General features: G+C 46.2%; 1 protein-coding gene across 1 annotated transcript in view; it reads right to left on the reverse strand.

The window, feature by feature from the left end:
- Positions 1-3,081: 3,081 nt before the first annotated feature.
- Positions 3,082-16,024, reverse strand: part of LOC119406793 (zinc finger protein 37 homolog) — a 104,257-nt gene continuing 91,314 nt past the window's right edge. Inside the window, exon 6 of the mRNA XM_049419822.1 lies at positions 3,082-3,550. Within this exon, the coding sequence (XP_049275779.1) occupies positions 3,300-3,550 (251 nt within the window). The 3' untranslated portion in view covers positions 3,082-3,299. The remainder of the gene's footprint in view (positions 3,551-16,024) is intronic.

The raw sequence follows: 16,024 nt of genomic DNA on the forward strand, positions 1-16,024 counted from the left end.
GTGATGCGGCGGGTGTTGAGGCTATCGGCCTCGGCGATTAGCGACGGCGCGTTTAGGCAACGTGCCGTTGGCGGATCTAATCTCGGAGGCTGCGGCCGATAGCCTCAACACCCGCATCACGGTAGGTGACGCAGCAATGCAGTTTTCCGTCGCTCGGCCACGCGCTGCACATCCCGCAAACTTTTGCGGCCGACAGTACACCTTCGACCAAAAATACATTCGATCCTGTCCATTATGCCAACAACGGAAGACATTTGGCCATTCGCCCGGATTACTTCAGCCTCTACCATGTCCTGCACGCCCTTTCGACCGTGTTGGCATTGATCTGTATGGACCCCTTCCGTACATTGCGGCTGGCCATCGATGGGTAATTGTCGCCGTCGACCATCTCACAAGATATGCTGAAACAGCTCTGCTACCTTCTGCTAGCGCTCGTGACGTAGCCAATTTCGTCTTACGTCGTTTCGTCTTGCGTCACGGCGCACCACGCGAACTACTCAGCGATATAGGGCGTGTATTTTTATCCGAAGTTCTTCAAGAACACCTTCGCGCTTGCCGCACGGTTCGCCGCACGTCTACAGCCTACCATCCGCAGATGGTCTAACTGAGAGCTTCAACCGAACGCTGGGAGACATGCTCGCGCTGTATATCAATTGTGACCAATCGAACTGGGACGTCGTTCTGCCATTTGTGACTTGTGCATACAATACCGCGACGCAGTCAATCACACGCTTCTCGCCTTTCTTTTATATGGCCGTGAACCATGCACCACCTTGACACTTTTGCCGTATCACCCGGACGCCTCCAAATTCAGCCCTGTTTCTGAAATTGTACAGCACGCTGAAGAGTGTCGTCAGTTGGCCAGCTCATTCACCTCGGACAAACAAGCCCTCGAAAAAGAACGCCATGGCCGCGACCAGCAAGTTGGGAGACTTTCGCCGTAGGCTCGGTGGTCTGGCTCCGACTGCCCTTTCACTCCCCTGGCCTGTCATCCAAGTTTGCCCCCAAATATCACAGTCCTTATCGCGTCGTGCAACGTCGACCTCGTGTAACGTACGTCAGGGGCGTAGCCAGAAATTTTTTTCGGGGGGGTTCAACCATACTTTATATATAATCGTACGTGTGTTTGTATGTGTGCGTGTATATAGACGCAAGCAAAACTGAAAAATTTCGGGGGGGGGGGGGGGGTTTGAACCCCCCCCCCCCCGCCCATGACGTACGTGATCGAGCCGGTCAACCCATCTACAGACAGGCGCCGCCTTGGCCGCGAGACTGTCCACGAGAGTCGCCTCAAGATATCACGACCCGCTCCTCCTCTCGTCACCTTGACTCGCCAGGTCGTCTTTGTCGCCGGGGTATTGTAAGGAGGAAGAAGATCATATGCCGCAGTGGGCCACTACCTTAGCTGAAAGAGCCGAGCGCGAGCTGTTGACGCTTGGACTTTGCCTCTTGTGTTGGTTTTCGCTGCCCGCCTTCAGCGTCCGTAAGCCTCCTTCTCGAGTGCTACTTGTCGCCAATAAACCCCGTTGCAGCACGAGTAAACTGAAATGCATGGTATCAACAGTAGTGTGTGCACATCTTGACACCTGCGCAAACATTTCTGTGCAGGAAGATCAATTACAAGCAGCAAATGGAAGAGACAATAATGAAGAACGCGTTAAAACAAAACATTGTGGAAAAGTGACAGCAGACAAAGAAGCACAAAGGCACTTTGAATAAAGGTCACGGCTGTTCGACATGCGAAATAAACAACTAAGGAATTCGTTCATTAGAGGTCATTGCAGAAGGCAGCTTGAAGCACCCTGAATGAAGTAAGCATGACAATTACAGCAGAATTCTCACAGCCAAACAAAGCAACTTCAGGCTCGTAAAGAAATGCTTACTTTATGGCACATCGCTTCGAACTGCATGGCTGGTTAAGACAGTTTATATTCTTTTGTAATCATCGTTACCGTGCCGAATAACCTTTCTTTTTTGAAAACTCATGTAAAACAGTAAAAATATTTTCACAGCACCATTTCCGCTAGGCAGGTTTCAAGTGATGTGCACAGGTTTCAGCTTGCACCACAATACTGCCATTATCGAAACTTCTATGGAGGAAGGTGAGAAAGGTTCCAGACTCGCAAATGCATGCAATTGCTGGGCTGGCTTGTCAAACTCAGCAATGGGAAACAACACTGCTAGTCCTTCAACCTTTGGAAATGGGTTTGAAAATCACTTGCTTTAGAGCTACAATTACGCAGATTTAATTGTTAAAAAAAATTCGGCAGATAACACGCGTTGTGGAAATCGGTTTCATGCGAAGCAGTTAGCAAGTACTTCTATGCTGCATTTTATGACTTTGAGCAAAACGTTACGAGGTGGATCGACGTGTTTTTGTAAGTATAGTAGATCTGTACACATCGTGGGCTTATCAGGCACGTCGACAACACTGGCATTTAAAGGGTAACTCATGGTGCGACGTAACGTCAGCCCTCACGTTAGAGTACATACGTAAGTATTACGAAACTAAGTGCACTTTATGGTGCAATCATGTGAATATCATACGTAACTTTCGTTAATGTATTCATCCGTGGCTCCGTGGTAGAATACCTCATTGCCACGCAGAATGCTTGGGTTCGATTCCTGCTGGGATCCTAATATTTATTATTTCCATTCCTCCGGTCAATACTGCCGATGTCTGTTTTTCTTAACGCTCTCTCATTTAAATTATCAATGTCTGTTCTCGCCGTACCTAGGTAGATTTAAACTGTCAATCACCTGTGGCGCATACCCGTAGACTACAGCCTGTGGTAAACGGGTATGTGCCACACGTGTCTGGAGGAAAGGGTTTGACGGCGTACGCTACAGGATTTTCACGTTATTCATGGCATGAACCGACAGCCATATTCGTCAAATCCTCTTACCCTCCCATGCCAATTTTGGTCTATACCAAGTTAAGGAGGCGATCATGAGAGCATCCAGACGTATGCGGATAGATAGATAGATAGATAGATAGATAGATAGATAGATAGCTTCGCATTTAATATTGTTACGCATTTAATATTGTTAATTTAATATTAAATGTTCTTTATGGCTCACCCCATAACAATTCAGTGGAACGATGGAAACTGGTGTCATGGCAAAATGAAGTTTCATACATTTCAGAGTAAACCAATAGTTTTGGAAACAGTAAGAACCACATTGGAAAGTACGCTCAATGACATGTGTAGTCAACATTAAACATGCAAGGCTGGCACAGTACAAAACAATAAAACTGCAGCAATAAAGAAACCAGGAATAGCTGCGAAATTCAGAAATCACGAGTGACCGTTTTCCTTATGACCATGGCTACGAAGCACATGGCGCCTTAGGAGGGACTTCTGATTGAATTCGCATGGACAAAAACTGCACTTGTATGGCGTTTTACCACAGCATGTTCGCTTGTGCGCAACAAGGTTGCCCTTGTCCACAAATGCACGTTGGCACTCGGTACACTTGAAAGGTTTTTCACCCGTGTGCTCCCTGGCGTGCGAAGTTATAGGGCTCTTGCTTTTCGGCTCCTTCTTGGCTGCAAAACAAGGAAAACAAGGTCTGAACATAGTGTAAACACATGCAACACTATTTCATCTCAAGTATTTTTTTAAAGCTTCAAGTACTGCAATGATATTTGGGCACATTCCTAAGCAAATCTAGAGAAGTTCACCAGCAATTGACGCAAACAGGACATGCTTTGATACAACATACAACTTCGTAAATTTGTTCCTGGAACATAAATCACAGGTACGCCACAATCTTTGCAATAACCGCCAAGGATGTCCTGTTCAATGAAAAATTCAAATCTTTTTTTCTAAATACCCTTGAAATTAAAGTGAAAGAGAAACTGGGTACGGCATTCACCAATGTACGGGTGATATGAATGCATTTGTGCAGTATTCGAAATTCCTGAACTGTTGAATTTTCCAAGCCACATTGTGTGTGTCTCTCGTGTTATTTCATACTGGCAATAAATTCTTCGCTAAAAAATTATCAACACTGCAAGCAAGAACAGGAGTTGGGTCATATACCCGTTCCCCTGGCGTCGTTGTTCCTGAACAGCTACAAAGCTTGGGAAGGCATTAACACCTCAGCTTCCGTGCAAAACTAATACCAGACATAAGCGCCTGTGAACTTTTTCGCATGAACTAGTACGCAAAGTGAAAACAGAGAGGGGCATTTAAGAAGGCATTAGAGAAATACACTACACTAGGTTATACTGGTAAATAAATTCGAGATTGCTATTATTAATGTCGCAATCACAGTTTCGGTATTAGAAAAGAAAATGGTAGTGGGAGCTTGATTTTCCAGTTTCGCGCACAAACCACCGCATCTGAATATCAATGTGGCCTCACGAATGTTAACGTTTTTTAATATCTTTTGCTATATTAGCTGAATAATACGTTTGGGAGCTTTCCATGTTAAGTATGGCTTCCATTAAAAACAAAGTCATTAATTTTAACCGACAAACAACGCTGTGCCCATGCAGACACAATCAAAATATATGACGTGACGGCAAATCACTGCGAGAACTTCAATGTGGCAGCACTGCTAGCATAACTGTCACATTTTCTGGCTCTCTCATGACCTGGGTAGCGATTACGGTGCTGTGCACGACTAATTTACTAATACAAACAGAGCCATTTCCCCTTTGGTGTCGTTGTAAAGATACGTTCTACAAATTAAGCTATCTATTCCAAACTGCCAACTTTCCCCATCAATTTTTTTTTGTAAGGCAAGTCTCAGAAGGCACTACAGAACTGTAGCAAGATTGAATCCGAGCTTTGCCCGAAGCTTCTGCAGGAAAAGTGCAAGAAATTCATTGAACCAACTCCGTAGTTAGTAGCCAAACGGGCCGATGTCGATTTTCTACAGCAAAAAAATTTGCGTAGCTTGCACTGGAGGCGCAATCCTAAACATACAGCAGAGCTCATGAGCACCTACGTAGTCCTGGCTTTTGCTGTTTTGCTAAGTTTTGAAAATGTTCTCTTTTGTTTTTCCTCTATTTCTTTCATCTCCTCTGTTTTTCTGTCTTTCTTACTCTGTTCATTTCTATTTATTTCTCTCTTTCCATCTTTCTTCCTCTTTCGCCCATTTCTTTCTCTCTCTCTATTTCTCGCTTGCTTCCTCCTTCTTTCTCACTCTATTTCTTTCTCTTTGATTCTCTTTCTCTTTCTGCATTTCTCTCTCTATTTCTCTTTTTCTCATTGCTTCTACGCTATGCTTTACTCTCTCCCCCTCTCCTCACCATCACATCTTTCCTCCTCACGCTCACTTCCCTTTCCCACCTCCTTGGTACACTATACTATACAAGGCTATGCTTTGCTCTGCTAGCATGCCTGGATAGCCAAGTGGCTGGGACGCTCGCCGTCGGATCGATGATATGCGGGTTCCAATCCCGCCTCTAAAGAACTTTTGTTCGCCAAGAATTTATCTCTCTCTCTTTCTCTCACCCACCAGGGTTATTACAGACCACGCCGGAGAAATCGGCGCACGTGTTCTAGGAGCGAAGCAGCAGTGGATGAAGATGAAGAAGAGGAGATAGTTTGTAGAAGATGTAGAACTAATGCACCAACTCGCCCAAAAACAAGTTCTTCTAGAGGATGTAGAGCGCGTGCCGGTTTATGATGATGATCATTTCTGTTTCCGAGCGACGAATTACGGCAAGCTTAAACAGCTTCGCTGTTATTAAATTACTTAGATTAAACGCATGCTAGCCTTGGATCTCAGTTTGTGGATCATAGTGCCTGCACGGCGTTGGATAAGTAATTCATGCTGGCTATCGTTTTACTTGAGTATCGGTCAGAACTTTTCGCCTAGAGATCTGCACAACATTCACTTTTATGGCTAAGCGTTGCACAACAAAAATTGTCTCTTGATACTTTCCGTACAACATGTATTAAAGACGATAGTCTTTCTTGGGATACTTAAACGAAGAAATTTTGGTCTGTGTCTTTCTGTTTGTCGGCACGTCACTCGATTCAGCCACTCGGCCAAAGTTGAACCACTTGCCCAAGGGCCAGCCATCTTGAACTGGTACGGCTGTTCATACTTGTGAACGTGGTCGACCAAAAAGTAAATATCACGCATATCTGAGGCGCAACTTCACTAGGTAAGTATTAGGGGGTGTGTTCCTTTAATAGAAAATGCCTACATACCTAATTCCAAAGACCCAACTTTCTTAAGCTGCGCTGAAACTTGCCTTCCTCCGTGCCCTCTGCACGAGCTCATTGTTGTGGGTCGGTTTCGGTTCCTGTACAAATGCCATGGGGCGCCGCTCTGGCATTCCTGTTTTACGCAGGCGACATGTAAATAAAAGTGTGTGGAGAGTACTCGTTGAGTGCGGACGTTTCTTCTGCTTCAGCGCATCGCGCCAAACCGCGTGTTCGGGCTGGTTGGCGTCCCCACCGGTCGCATTGGTCACCGCCGGTCTTCGCCTACTGCTGTGCCGGGGCTACCAGCCCGCCACACAGCACTCATGTTTCCCGACGTATTGCCAGATGGCGTCCATGTCTCACGCAGCGCCTCTTCTATCGTCTTTAAACGACATTTGCAGCGAAGCACGCAGATACGCGACCAATTTTTTTGTAAGAGCTTCTTTCATTTCCATACTAGCACTAACATTCACTTAAGGTAATAATACGAACAAGACAAAATGCTCCTCAAAACATCTATACTTAAACTGAGCTACCAGTATTTTCAGACATTTTTCTTAAATATTTATATTTTTGTGTATATTTCCATGTTTTAAACTATTTTATCCCTTTACTCAAACTACAATTTTTAGACAAACTATAGATGTGCTTATACCACAGATGAACTTGCAGCCACTGAGAATGCGCATTGAAAATATTATGCAGGTAAAAACACGATGTATAATAAATACCTCCATGGTTGTACGTACGTATACCTAAAATTTGTAATTGCAGGGGCATAGCACGAAAAGTGCCCCAAAAATACGTTCCCCTTATAAGATATGCAGGTGCTTTACTGACGTTCTACCTTTCGAAATAGCATACAAGTAGCGGAAAACTTGTCATTGCTTGTCATTACAAGCAGAACTGTGCTCTGTTCATGGCACACTCTGTGGCCACGCACAAACTATGTACCCAATGTAATAAATTCAAACTAAGAGATGGAAGTTTAAGTAATGTGAAAAGGGTAATTTTAAACATGGCGTCTGTGAATACTTTCTTTTCCGAAGTAAATATTACTTCCCGAGTGTTTTTTGTGCATTGTTTGAATTGTGATTTACAACTGTGAGTCAACGCACTGTTTATGTGCCGCTTGTTGCTGCCTTTCTACCAAAAGGGTGGCGGGGATAGTCAAGTTGCAGATATGGAGCTTCTTTCCTGCTATGATCACCACAAAAGTACATTCTGTTGTACTATAATGTACTAACGCTGTGAATTAAACCAAATCATAAATATTGTGTCCACCGCAGTGGCCTCAGCAAAATTTTTACGGCCCATTAGCACGCAAGTAACGCTACAGCAAGACTACTACAAAAAAATGCTTGATCCCTCTGTCATAGGAATCGGTATAACACGAAAGTGAAACTTGTCTTCACAGACGTAGTTCAGCGTTTTTTGTGCATTCTTTCGCCCCCAGCGCGAAGGAATGAATGCTACAGCATCAAATTGTAATGTTACGCGAAGAACGGCAAGCCGCTCGAAACTTGCAATGCGCTGCTCAAGCATAAAGGACGCGCGGAACGAACACAGGATGAGCGCGAACTGCCACAGTTGTAACCTATTTCTGTGTGAGCAGCGCGCTCCTTTCGCAAAAGCGGCCGCTGCAGTGAGCGAGCTGACCTTCGTGCTCGCAACGGAAACTTGCAGGCAGAGCGCAAGATGTACAAACCACCGAGGTCACGAGATAAGCGCCCGCACGAGCGACCACGCCCTGTCGAGGCGCGCGCTAATCCGCGTGGGGGACAACTTTTAAAGCGCGCTCTTCGAGCCCTTGCGCCATCTCGCTAGTGATAACAAAAACACGCTGTACCGCCGATCTCTGAGTACCGCCACCCGCAAATGGTGTACATAAATAGCTCACCGTTAGCATAGCAGAGAAAATGCTGTCTGTGGCGGAGTCGTTTCGCGCTGCGCGCTGGCGATCGAGAGGTCGTAAGTTCGACTCCCGGTCTTATAGTTTTTTCTTTGCCATATGTTAGTCTTTATATTTTACAACGTCATATCCGTGACGGAAATGCGTCAGTGGAGCCGTGGTGGACCCCGGCATAAAACACTTTCGTGTTAAAACACAAAGCATGTGATTAGGCCGAGTGCAGTTTATGTGCAACTGATAGTGTGTCTCACGTAGCTCGGCAAAACATCTGAAACTCACTCAGACTAACTCATGAAATATATTTTGCCCTTAGGGCTCACTCGGACTCAGAGTCGCCGAAATTTTCCTCATCCGGACTCACTGAAATATTTCTCAACCGGACTCACTCGGACTCAGACTCACGGCTCGATCTGAGTCTGAGTGGGTCGACTCATGAGTCCATTAACATATAATTAACTATTTCGAACATAGTGTGAATTCTCTGTAAAATCAATATCTCACATAATTGGTGCTCTACTTGGCGCGTTTTGATCTCGCACCTTCAAACACGAGTGATCAATGGTTACAATTCAGTGAGGGCACTTTTATTGAAAGAGATGACTCACACGAGATATTTTTATCGAAAACGCCTAGTGAAAGATTTTGCCGGAGGAATATCAACCCCTCCTCTCCCTCGTTCCGTAAATCACGCCTCCGATCAATAAATACTGGAATGGCGCATGAACGCTATAGTCCTTTGAAGTACATATGAGGAGACGTGAGTATAAACTTCAGTAGACATAAGGCTGATCGTAATGCTGAGGTTGAGCAGATAGGACCATACGTCAGCAAAAAAAATGCGGAGCTCAGACTTACTCACGAAATATATTTTGCCCTTAGGGCTCACTCGGACTCAGACTCACCAAAATTTTCGTCATCCGGACTCACTCGGACTCAGACACACGAAAATATCACTTAGCCTGACTCACTCAGACTCATGGCTCAATCTGAGTTTGAGTGAGTCGACTCATGAGTGAGCTTGCCGACCTATGGGTCTCTCGTGTTACAACTCTTGTGAGGTCACATATATACTTGTACATTGAGAATGGACCTTCCGTACAGTTGATTGCACAATCTTGCTGATGAGACTGCTTAAAAATTCATCCGCAGGTCAAAACAAAGGCTTAAATGTCTTGCACAACGCTATAAAAATCAGTATTAATGCGAAAAGCATTTTTGCGTAGTGTTACAGGAACACCTCAAGATGATGCCACCACACCACTTTGCTATCCTTTTCCCCGCAAGCCCCTCCCAGTGCTCTCGCATTACGGTGCGCACCTCGTTGTTTCCCCAAATCTTACGGCAATAGCCTCAATAAACATGTTTCTCTAAAGACATGTATTACCACACGACCGACAAACAAAGAGTGCATAGTGTGGTGTGCTGTTTCTTTATTTGCGAAGAGAGACTACACGGGGTTCGTGCAAGTTTTAAAAGCAAAAATTCAAGAGCACACTCAAGGACCTTCTAAGGACCCGCAAGAAAGTTTTTGAAGGATGCATAGCAGAATACCGAGCAGAATTTTTTCTACTATAGTTTGAAAAACATAATTTTTCCACGATGAACATCAATAGTATAAAACACTGATGCTACGATGGTGTGTATCGGTCTCATGACAGCGAGACCAAATTGAATGCGAAGAAAAAGAAAAATACGGGTGACGAAAATGCCAGTGCCCACACTAAAGCAGTCTACAATGAATTAATCGAGCTTATGCCGCGGAGAGGCTGCTGCGCGCAAGCAGCCATACTGAATTTTTTTATGGTGTGGCACTGTTCGACTCGGGCCCAGATGTTTTGGAGCCAGCAGGGTCATCCACACCATAAAGTATCTTCTAAAACGCAATAACCACAAGTTGCCATCAGTACATTTCAATTTAGCCCATTCGTTTCCACTGCCAACGCTGTGCTGGCCATCATGCGAGAGGCGAAAGCATCAGTAGCCGCCAGTGCTGTGTCAGCCACCTCGAAAGTGCTTGTTTTTGTAAACTGATGATAATTGACAGCACAATGCAAGCAATTGGCTCATTGTTTGGTGTTGTTCACACCAGATAAAAATATATATGTCCATAGTCCTGAGATCAAAATGGGAGCCGACAGATGGATACACGGGATAGGTTTGAAACAGGAGAAAGTGCCTCAGAGCAGGCTGGCCGACGTTTCGATAGGTGGGCCTATCTTTGTCAAAGGCGCCTTGTCATCCCTCTTTAAAACGAACACGCCAGGGGTGACAAGGCGCCTTTGACAAAGAGGCCCACCTATCGAAACGTCGGCCAGCCTGCTCTGAGGCACTTTCTCCTGTTTCAAACCTGTCCCATAGTCCCGAGAGTAACTTGCGGTAAAAAACAAGTTAAGCACAGACGCGTTTCTCTCATTGTAAACTGACGCGGAGAAATATAGGGCTGTCGGCATAGGTCGGCAAACTCACTCATGAGTCGACTCACTCAGGCTCACTCAGACTCATATCGAGACGTGAGTCTGAGTCTGAGTGAGTCCGGGTGAGTAAAGTTTTTGTGAGCGTGAGTCCGAGTGAGTTCGGTTGGGAAAAATTTTGGTGAGTCTGAGTCCGAGTGATTCCGGTTGAGGAAAATTTTGGTGAGTCTGAGTCCGAGTGAGCCCTAAGGGCAAAATATATTGCATGAGTGAGTCTGAGTGAGCTCCACATTTTTTGCCGACCTATGGTCCAATCTACTCAACTTTAGCATTACTATCAGCGCTATGTCAGCTCACGTTTATACTCCCGGTATACTCCCGCATACTTCAACGCGCTACCGTTCATACGTCAGCTCAATATTTATTGATCAGATGCGTGAGTTGAGGAGGGAGAGGGGGGAGGTGCCTTGACCTCCCCCCGCAAACTTTTTCACGGGAAGTTACTGATAAAAATATTTCGTGTGAGTCATGACTTTCAATAAAAAGGTCCTTATTGAACTGCAAACTAAGATAACTCGTATTTGAAGGTACGAGATCAAAAGGTGCTATGTAGCGCACCAATTATGCGAGATATTGGCGTTAAAGAGCATTGACATTATGGTAGAAAAAAGATAATTAAATGCTAACGGACTCATGAGTCGACTCACTCAGACTCACTCAGACTCAGATCGAGCCGTGAGTCTGATTCTGAGTGAGTTCGAGTGAATAAAATTTTGGTGAGTCTGAGTCCGAGTGAGTCCGGTTGAGAAAAATTATAGTGAATCTGAGTCCGAGTGAGTCCGGATGAGGAAAAGTTTGGTGAGTCTGAGTCCGAGTGAGCCCTGAGGGTAAGATATGTTTCGTGAGTGAGTCTGAGTGAGCTCCACATTTTTTGCCGACCTATGGCTGTCGGAGAAGAAAATTCTTCAGAATGTTTCTGACAGTGATGCTGAAAGTACATACTGACCACATGGAACTATATATTGAAAACATATTGACGAAACGGATTTTCGCGGGACGTTAAAGGCTGTGAAATCACAAACAGTGACAGCGGTGATGAAGATGGCGCCACTAACTCATCCGGAGCGAGCTGTTCATCATGTCCTCTCGAACTTCAAGGTTTCTCACACTCATAGGTACTTTTGAGTGCACTAATGCAGTCGTGCTGAGTTCAAAATAAAAGCCTAATCTTTCAGATGGGCGATGCATGCAGCACAACTTAATGTGGATTTTATGGAATGCAGCAGGCTCGAAAAACGCGGCGCACAACATGGGAGGGAAACCGGGCTCTACGAGCAGAAGCAAAAGGGTTAAAAAAGATCTAATTTTGAGCATGATGAAAGCAATGTAAGTATAGAAAGATGAATCAAGGGATTATTTCTTTGTCAGACAAAACCTAATGATGCCAACTTACATGGACCCATGTAACACAAAACGTTCCTGGAAGATTGCCTACATGTCCCAGAATGTCAGTTGAACACGTTGGTTAAATGCTGCTAATGTATTTTTTGTGATCACCAGGCAATGTTGGATGACGTTGCGGCAACGTTCAGGATGACGCTTCAGACATTGCAGCAATATTTATGCAATGTTGCAGCAACGTGACATTAACGTCGGTGTGTGCAGAATAGCCCTTGAGGAAATGTGCACAGGTAATGTTGAGGCAACGTTACTGCTACTGCATGTATGTTATTGTTACTAGGCATCCTGACCTATTATGGAAACGGCTGTGCAGCCCTTGGCCAAGAAAAAAAAGCTGTCATATCCCTTTCCGACCCCGTGACCAGCGTACTGAACACACCATCCACCATCCATAAGAAAAAAAAAGCGGTACAGAAAAAGCAAGCAAAGCTGAAATTGCAATCGAAATAATTTTTGCAGCTTCTCTAAGAGGAGAGATTTATCTTTTTTTAACATGAAAGTGTTTATGCCGGGGGCCCACCAAGACTTCAGTGACGTATTTCCGTCACGGAAATATACACGATCAGATGGCAAAGCAAAAAAGTTCCGTCAACGGGCATCGAACCCACGACCGCTCGGTACGCAACAGATGCCGGGCGCATTATCCACTCCGCCATGGGCACAGACTCTAGCGGCTTTACAAACGCACCTTTTATATCTACCACTCTCCCGGTCGGAGGGGTGGTGTTGCCCTCTGGGAGCGGCAAAGTAAAGTAATTCACCATTACATGTAGCCTCCGCGATTAGTACATGCAACGCGTCACACGTTTAGTCCCATTCGGCGCGTTTTCAATAGAAGTGCAATTTTGTCAACGCCTTAACACACCGCGAGGTGGCGACCTTAACCCAAGCGTCGTAAAAGCGTCGGCCTCGCTCACAGCATCACGCTAATCAAACCAAAAATAGCTCTGCGACGCGCGCCTGCCTCACCTGGCTGTAACACCGCGTTCCCCGCCTACGTGCTCACCCCGAGAAAAATTGCGGCCGGGCTACCGGGGCGGCACGACGCGCTTTGCGTTTCCCTGTAGTGCGGCCGTGGTGTTCAATCACATATTTTAACATGCCGCAGGATGGCGACCAAGTTCTGCGTTCAATATGCGACGCTCTTCTGGCTATCACAACTCGGTCTCTGATTACGGTTTCACCGTTAACTATTACAGCTACCACAAGGGTTTGTTTAATCATTGAACGTGGACGTTAGCCGTCGGTATCGACGTGTACCACCAAGCATCAAAGTGGGTGCATCCACGTTAAACGGTGCTATAGCTGCCAGACATTAATATACATTGGGCAAACTCTTATATCAGTGTACAGTAAACATTCAGTTACTTCTATAAGGGTACGTTTTACTTTCGTGCTATTTTAATGTAATTCCTCCCTCAGCCGCGTTTTCTTATGAGGGCGACTCAGATTAGCGACGTCGTTCACGAGGAAACTCGCGCGCTCGGTGTGCTCAAGTATGCAAAATTTTTTAGGAGCTATCTTCGCGCAATTCAAATAATTTATATCATGCGAGTTAACTTATGTCCTCTTGCCGCAATTCTGTGAAAAGGCAGTCTATGTGCGAGAATGTACTTATGTGCAGTACACTGGACACTAGGATGCAAGTGGCACGCATCGTGCTAAACATGGAGGGGAAAAAAATTGGCCGCGTATCTGCGTGCTTCGCTGCAAATGTCGTCGAAAGACGATAGTCTTCTGACGGCCGCGCTGCATGAGTCATCTTCCTCTATGTTGAATCGCAGCATCTGGCTCCTAGCGTCGCATTTGCAGCGCAGCCCAAAAAACACTAGCATTTTCAGCGCAGCGCAAGAAACACTATGGTCTTTAGAATTGCGTATCTATGTATTTTCTAGTAAAGGAACACACCACCTAATACTTACGTATTGATGTTGCGCCTCAGGTCAGTGGCGGATCCAGAGGGGGGGCGGTAGGGGCGATCGCCCCCCCCCAAAGACTGTGTGACACGCCCCCCCCCCCCCTTCCCTCTAGTGCCTGCGTCCACCTCCTTTGTCAGGTTGCCCCGGCTACCACTGCCCAAACCGCAGAGGAAGCCGAATGGCTAGAGCGTCCGTTTCCAATGCGGAAGCTACCGGGTTCGATTCCCAGTGCCGCCGGACACCCGCCGGTTTTTCTAAAGAGTTGCCCCAGCCTGGCAGTTTGTGTTCTGGGCACCCTAGATGGTGCCCTCGTCTTTACTCGAACTTCTTTCACCCCCTTTTCATGTTTTCCAACGAGGAGGAGCCTCTGTTCTGCTATTTTAATCCGCCTCCCCTGGACAGGAGGGTTGAGATGTTCTTCTCGACTAGAGACGGTTAGTATCCTGTTTCTCTCCTTCTTTATCCAAGAATTTCATCTCCTCAACCCCCTTGCTTCCTCAGCAAAAGGGGGTGGCAGCTTAAAGGAGCATTGACACAAAAAGTTTGGATCTTGTTTTTTATACGACTCACTTATTACGGATGGAATGCTCGTTTCCTGGAGCGCGCGACGGTTAATTATTTGTAGATGGTTTTATAGCGCCCAGCCGCAGTTTCGGTTTCAGAGAGCGCGGAGTGAACACAGAATAGTTATCATGTAAATAGTTATTTTGTATCGAGAGGGCAGCCGCGGTACCGCAAAGAGACAGCGAGAGACACACTATGCGACCACCCTCCCTCCCTGGCCACCCCACCGGCTACAATGGAATCGAAGAAGCCGGCCCAGCGCGTCGTCATTCCATATGTGCTGGGCATCAGTGAACAGCTCTCCAGGGTATTCGGAAAAGCGGGGGTCACAGTAATTCACAAACCGGAATCGACGCTCTACCGCTTGCTACCGAGGCCGAAAGACCGACCATCACCAAGGCGTATTCTACAAGGTGTCGTGTTCTGAGTGTCCAGCCAGCTACATCAAGTGTTGCCCGGAGAGAATACGCCAACACAAGAACGACGTCAGGAAGATGGAAGCGCAGCGCAGCGCTCTTGCAGAGCACTGTGAGAAGCACGACCATAAAATCGACTTTCACGGCGTTTCTGTTCTAGAAACAGAAAGGAATCTGCGAAGGAGGCTCTTGCTCGAGTCTCCGCACATTCAGCACACACCAGCAAATGTGAACCGCTCGCTAGGAACAATGCCCCCAGTATACGTTCACGGCCTCCGAAACGTGAGGGAAAGGGAAAGCCGGAGCCGTGGTGAGAGAACAAGACGCGACCATGCTTCCAAGACCAACGCAGTCACCCCCTGAGAAAGGGACCGAATCGATCCCGAAACGTTGGGCTCTCTTCAAACTGTGGCTGGAGCAATTTCAACTTCCCAAAACATAGTTGACTACGTGAGTACACAAAACCGCGTGCACATGCGCACCGTGTCGTCCACTCTTTTCAACGAAGGCTTTTGTAAGTATGCGTGACCCCCCAAAAATGCACTGCCGAGGCAAGGACATCAGCATTTGCACTCCCGTGCAAGTGTGCCCCCCCTTTCCGTTCAAAAAGTCTGCTAGGAGAGAGAGCTCGCAAGAATCGTGACAGCCAGCACAAACTCGTTGCGCAGGTGGTGGTTGATTGGTTACACGAAAACCAAAGGCGAGCTTCGCGTGCAGTGGCGCTACACGCACTTTAAAATCGATTTTAAATATGTTCTAGGCGATATTATCCATCGATATTTCGTAGGTGATGCGTGTGTGTCCACCCAAATCTATCCCACAAGTTGTCTCGCCTTCAAAATTTTGTGTCAGTACTCCTCTAACAAAGTGTCCTCGCGGCGTAAGGCAAGACGCTGGATTGCACACATCGCTGACATATCTGAACCAGAGATGCTTATCACAACGAAACAAAGCCTGTAGGAACCTTTGGATTGTTCCCGTCGACGGGATGAAACAGTGTTCTTCCCGTCACCGTTTTTTTCCGGCATTCCCAGTGCAGCTTGTCGCTTGGCACGAAGTTGTCCCTCTAAGAACTCAAAGGTAAGGGGTTCTTGAAACGATGCACCTGCAGGTATTAGGCTGCCGAAGTTACTAGAACTGCCGCATCTTGCTAAAACGTTATAGTCTCACG

Source organism: Rhipicephalus sanguineus, chromosome 10, assembly GCF_013339695.2.
Source record: "Rhipicephalus sanguineus isolate Rsan-2018 chromosome 10, BIME_Rsan_1.4, whole genome shotgun sequence".
Lineage (NCBI taxonomy): Eukaryota > Metazoa > Arthropoda > Arachnida > Ixodida > Ixodidae > Rhipicephalus > Rhipicephalus sanguineus.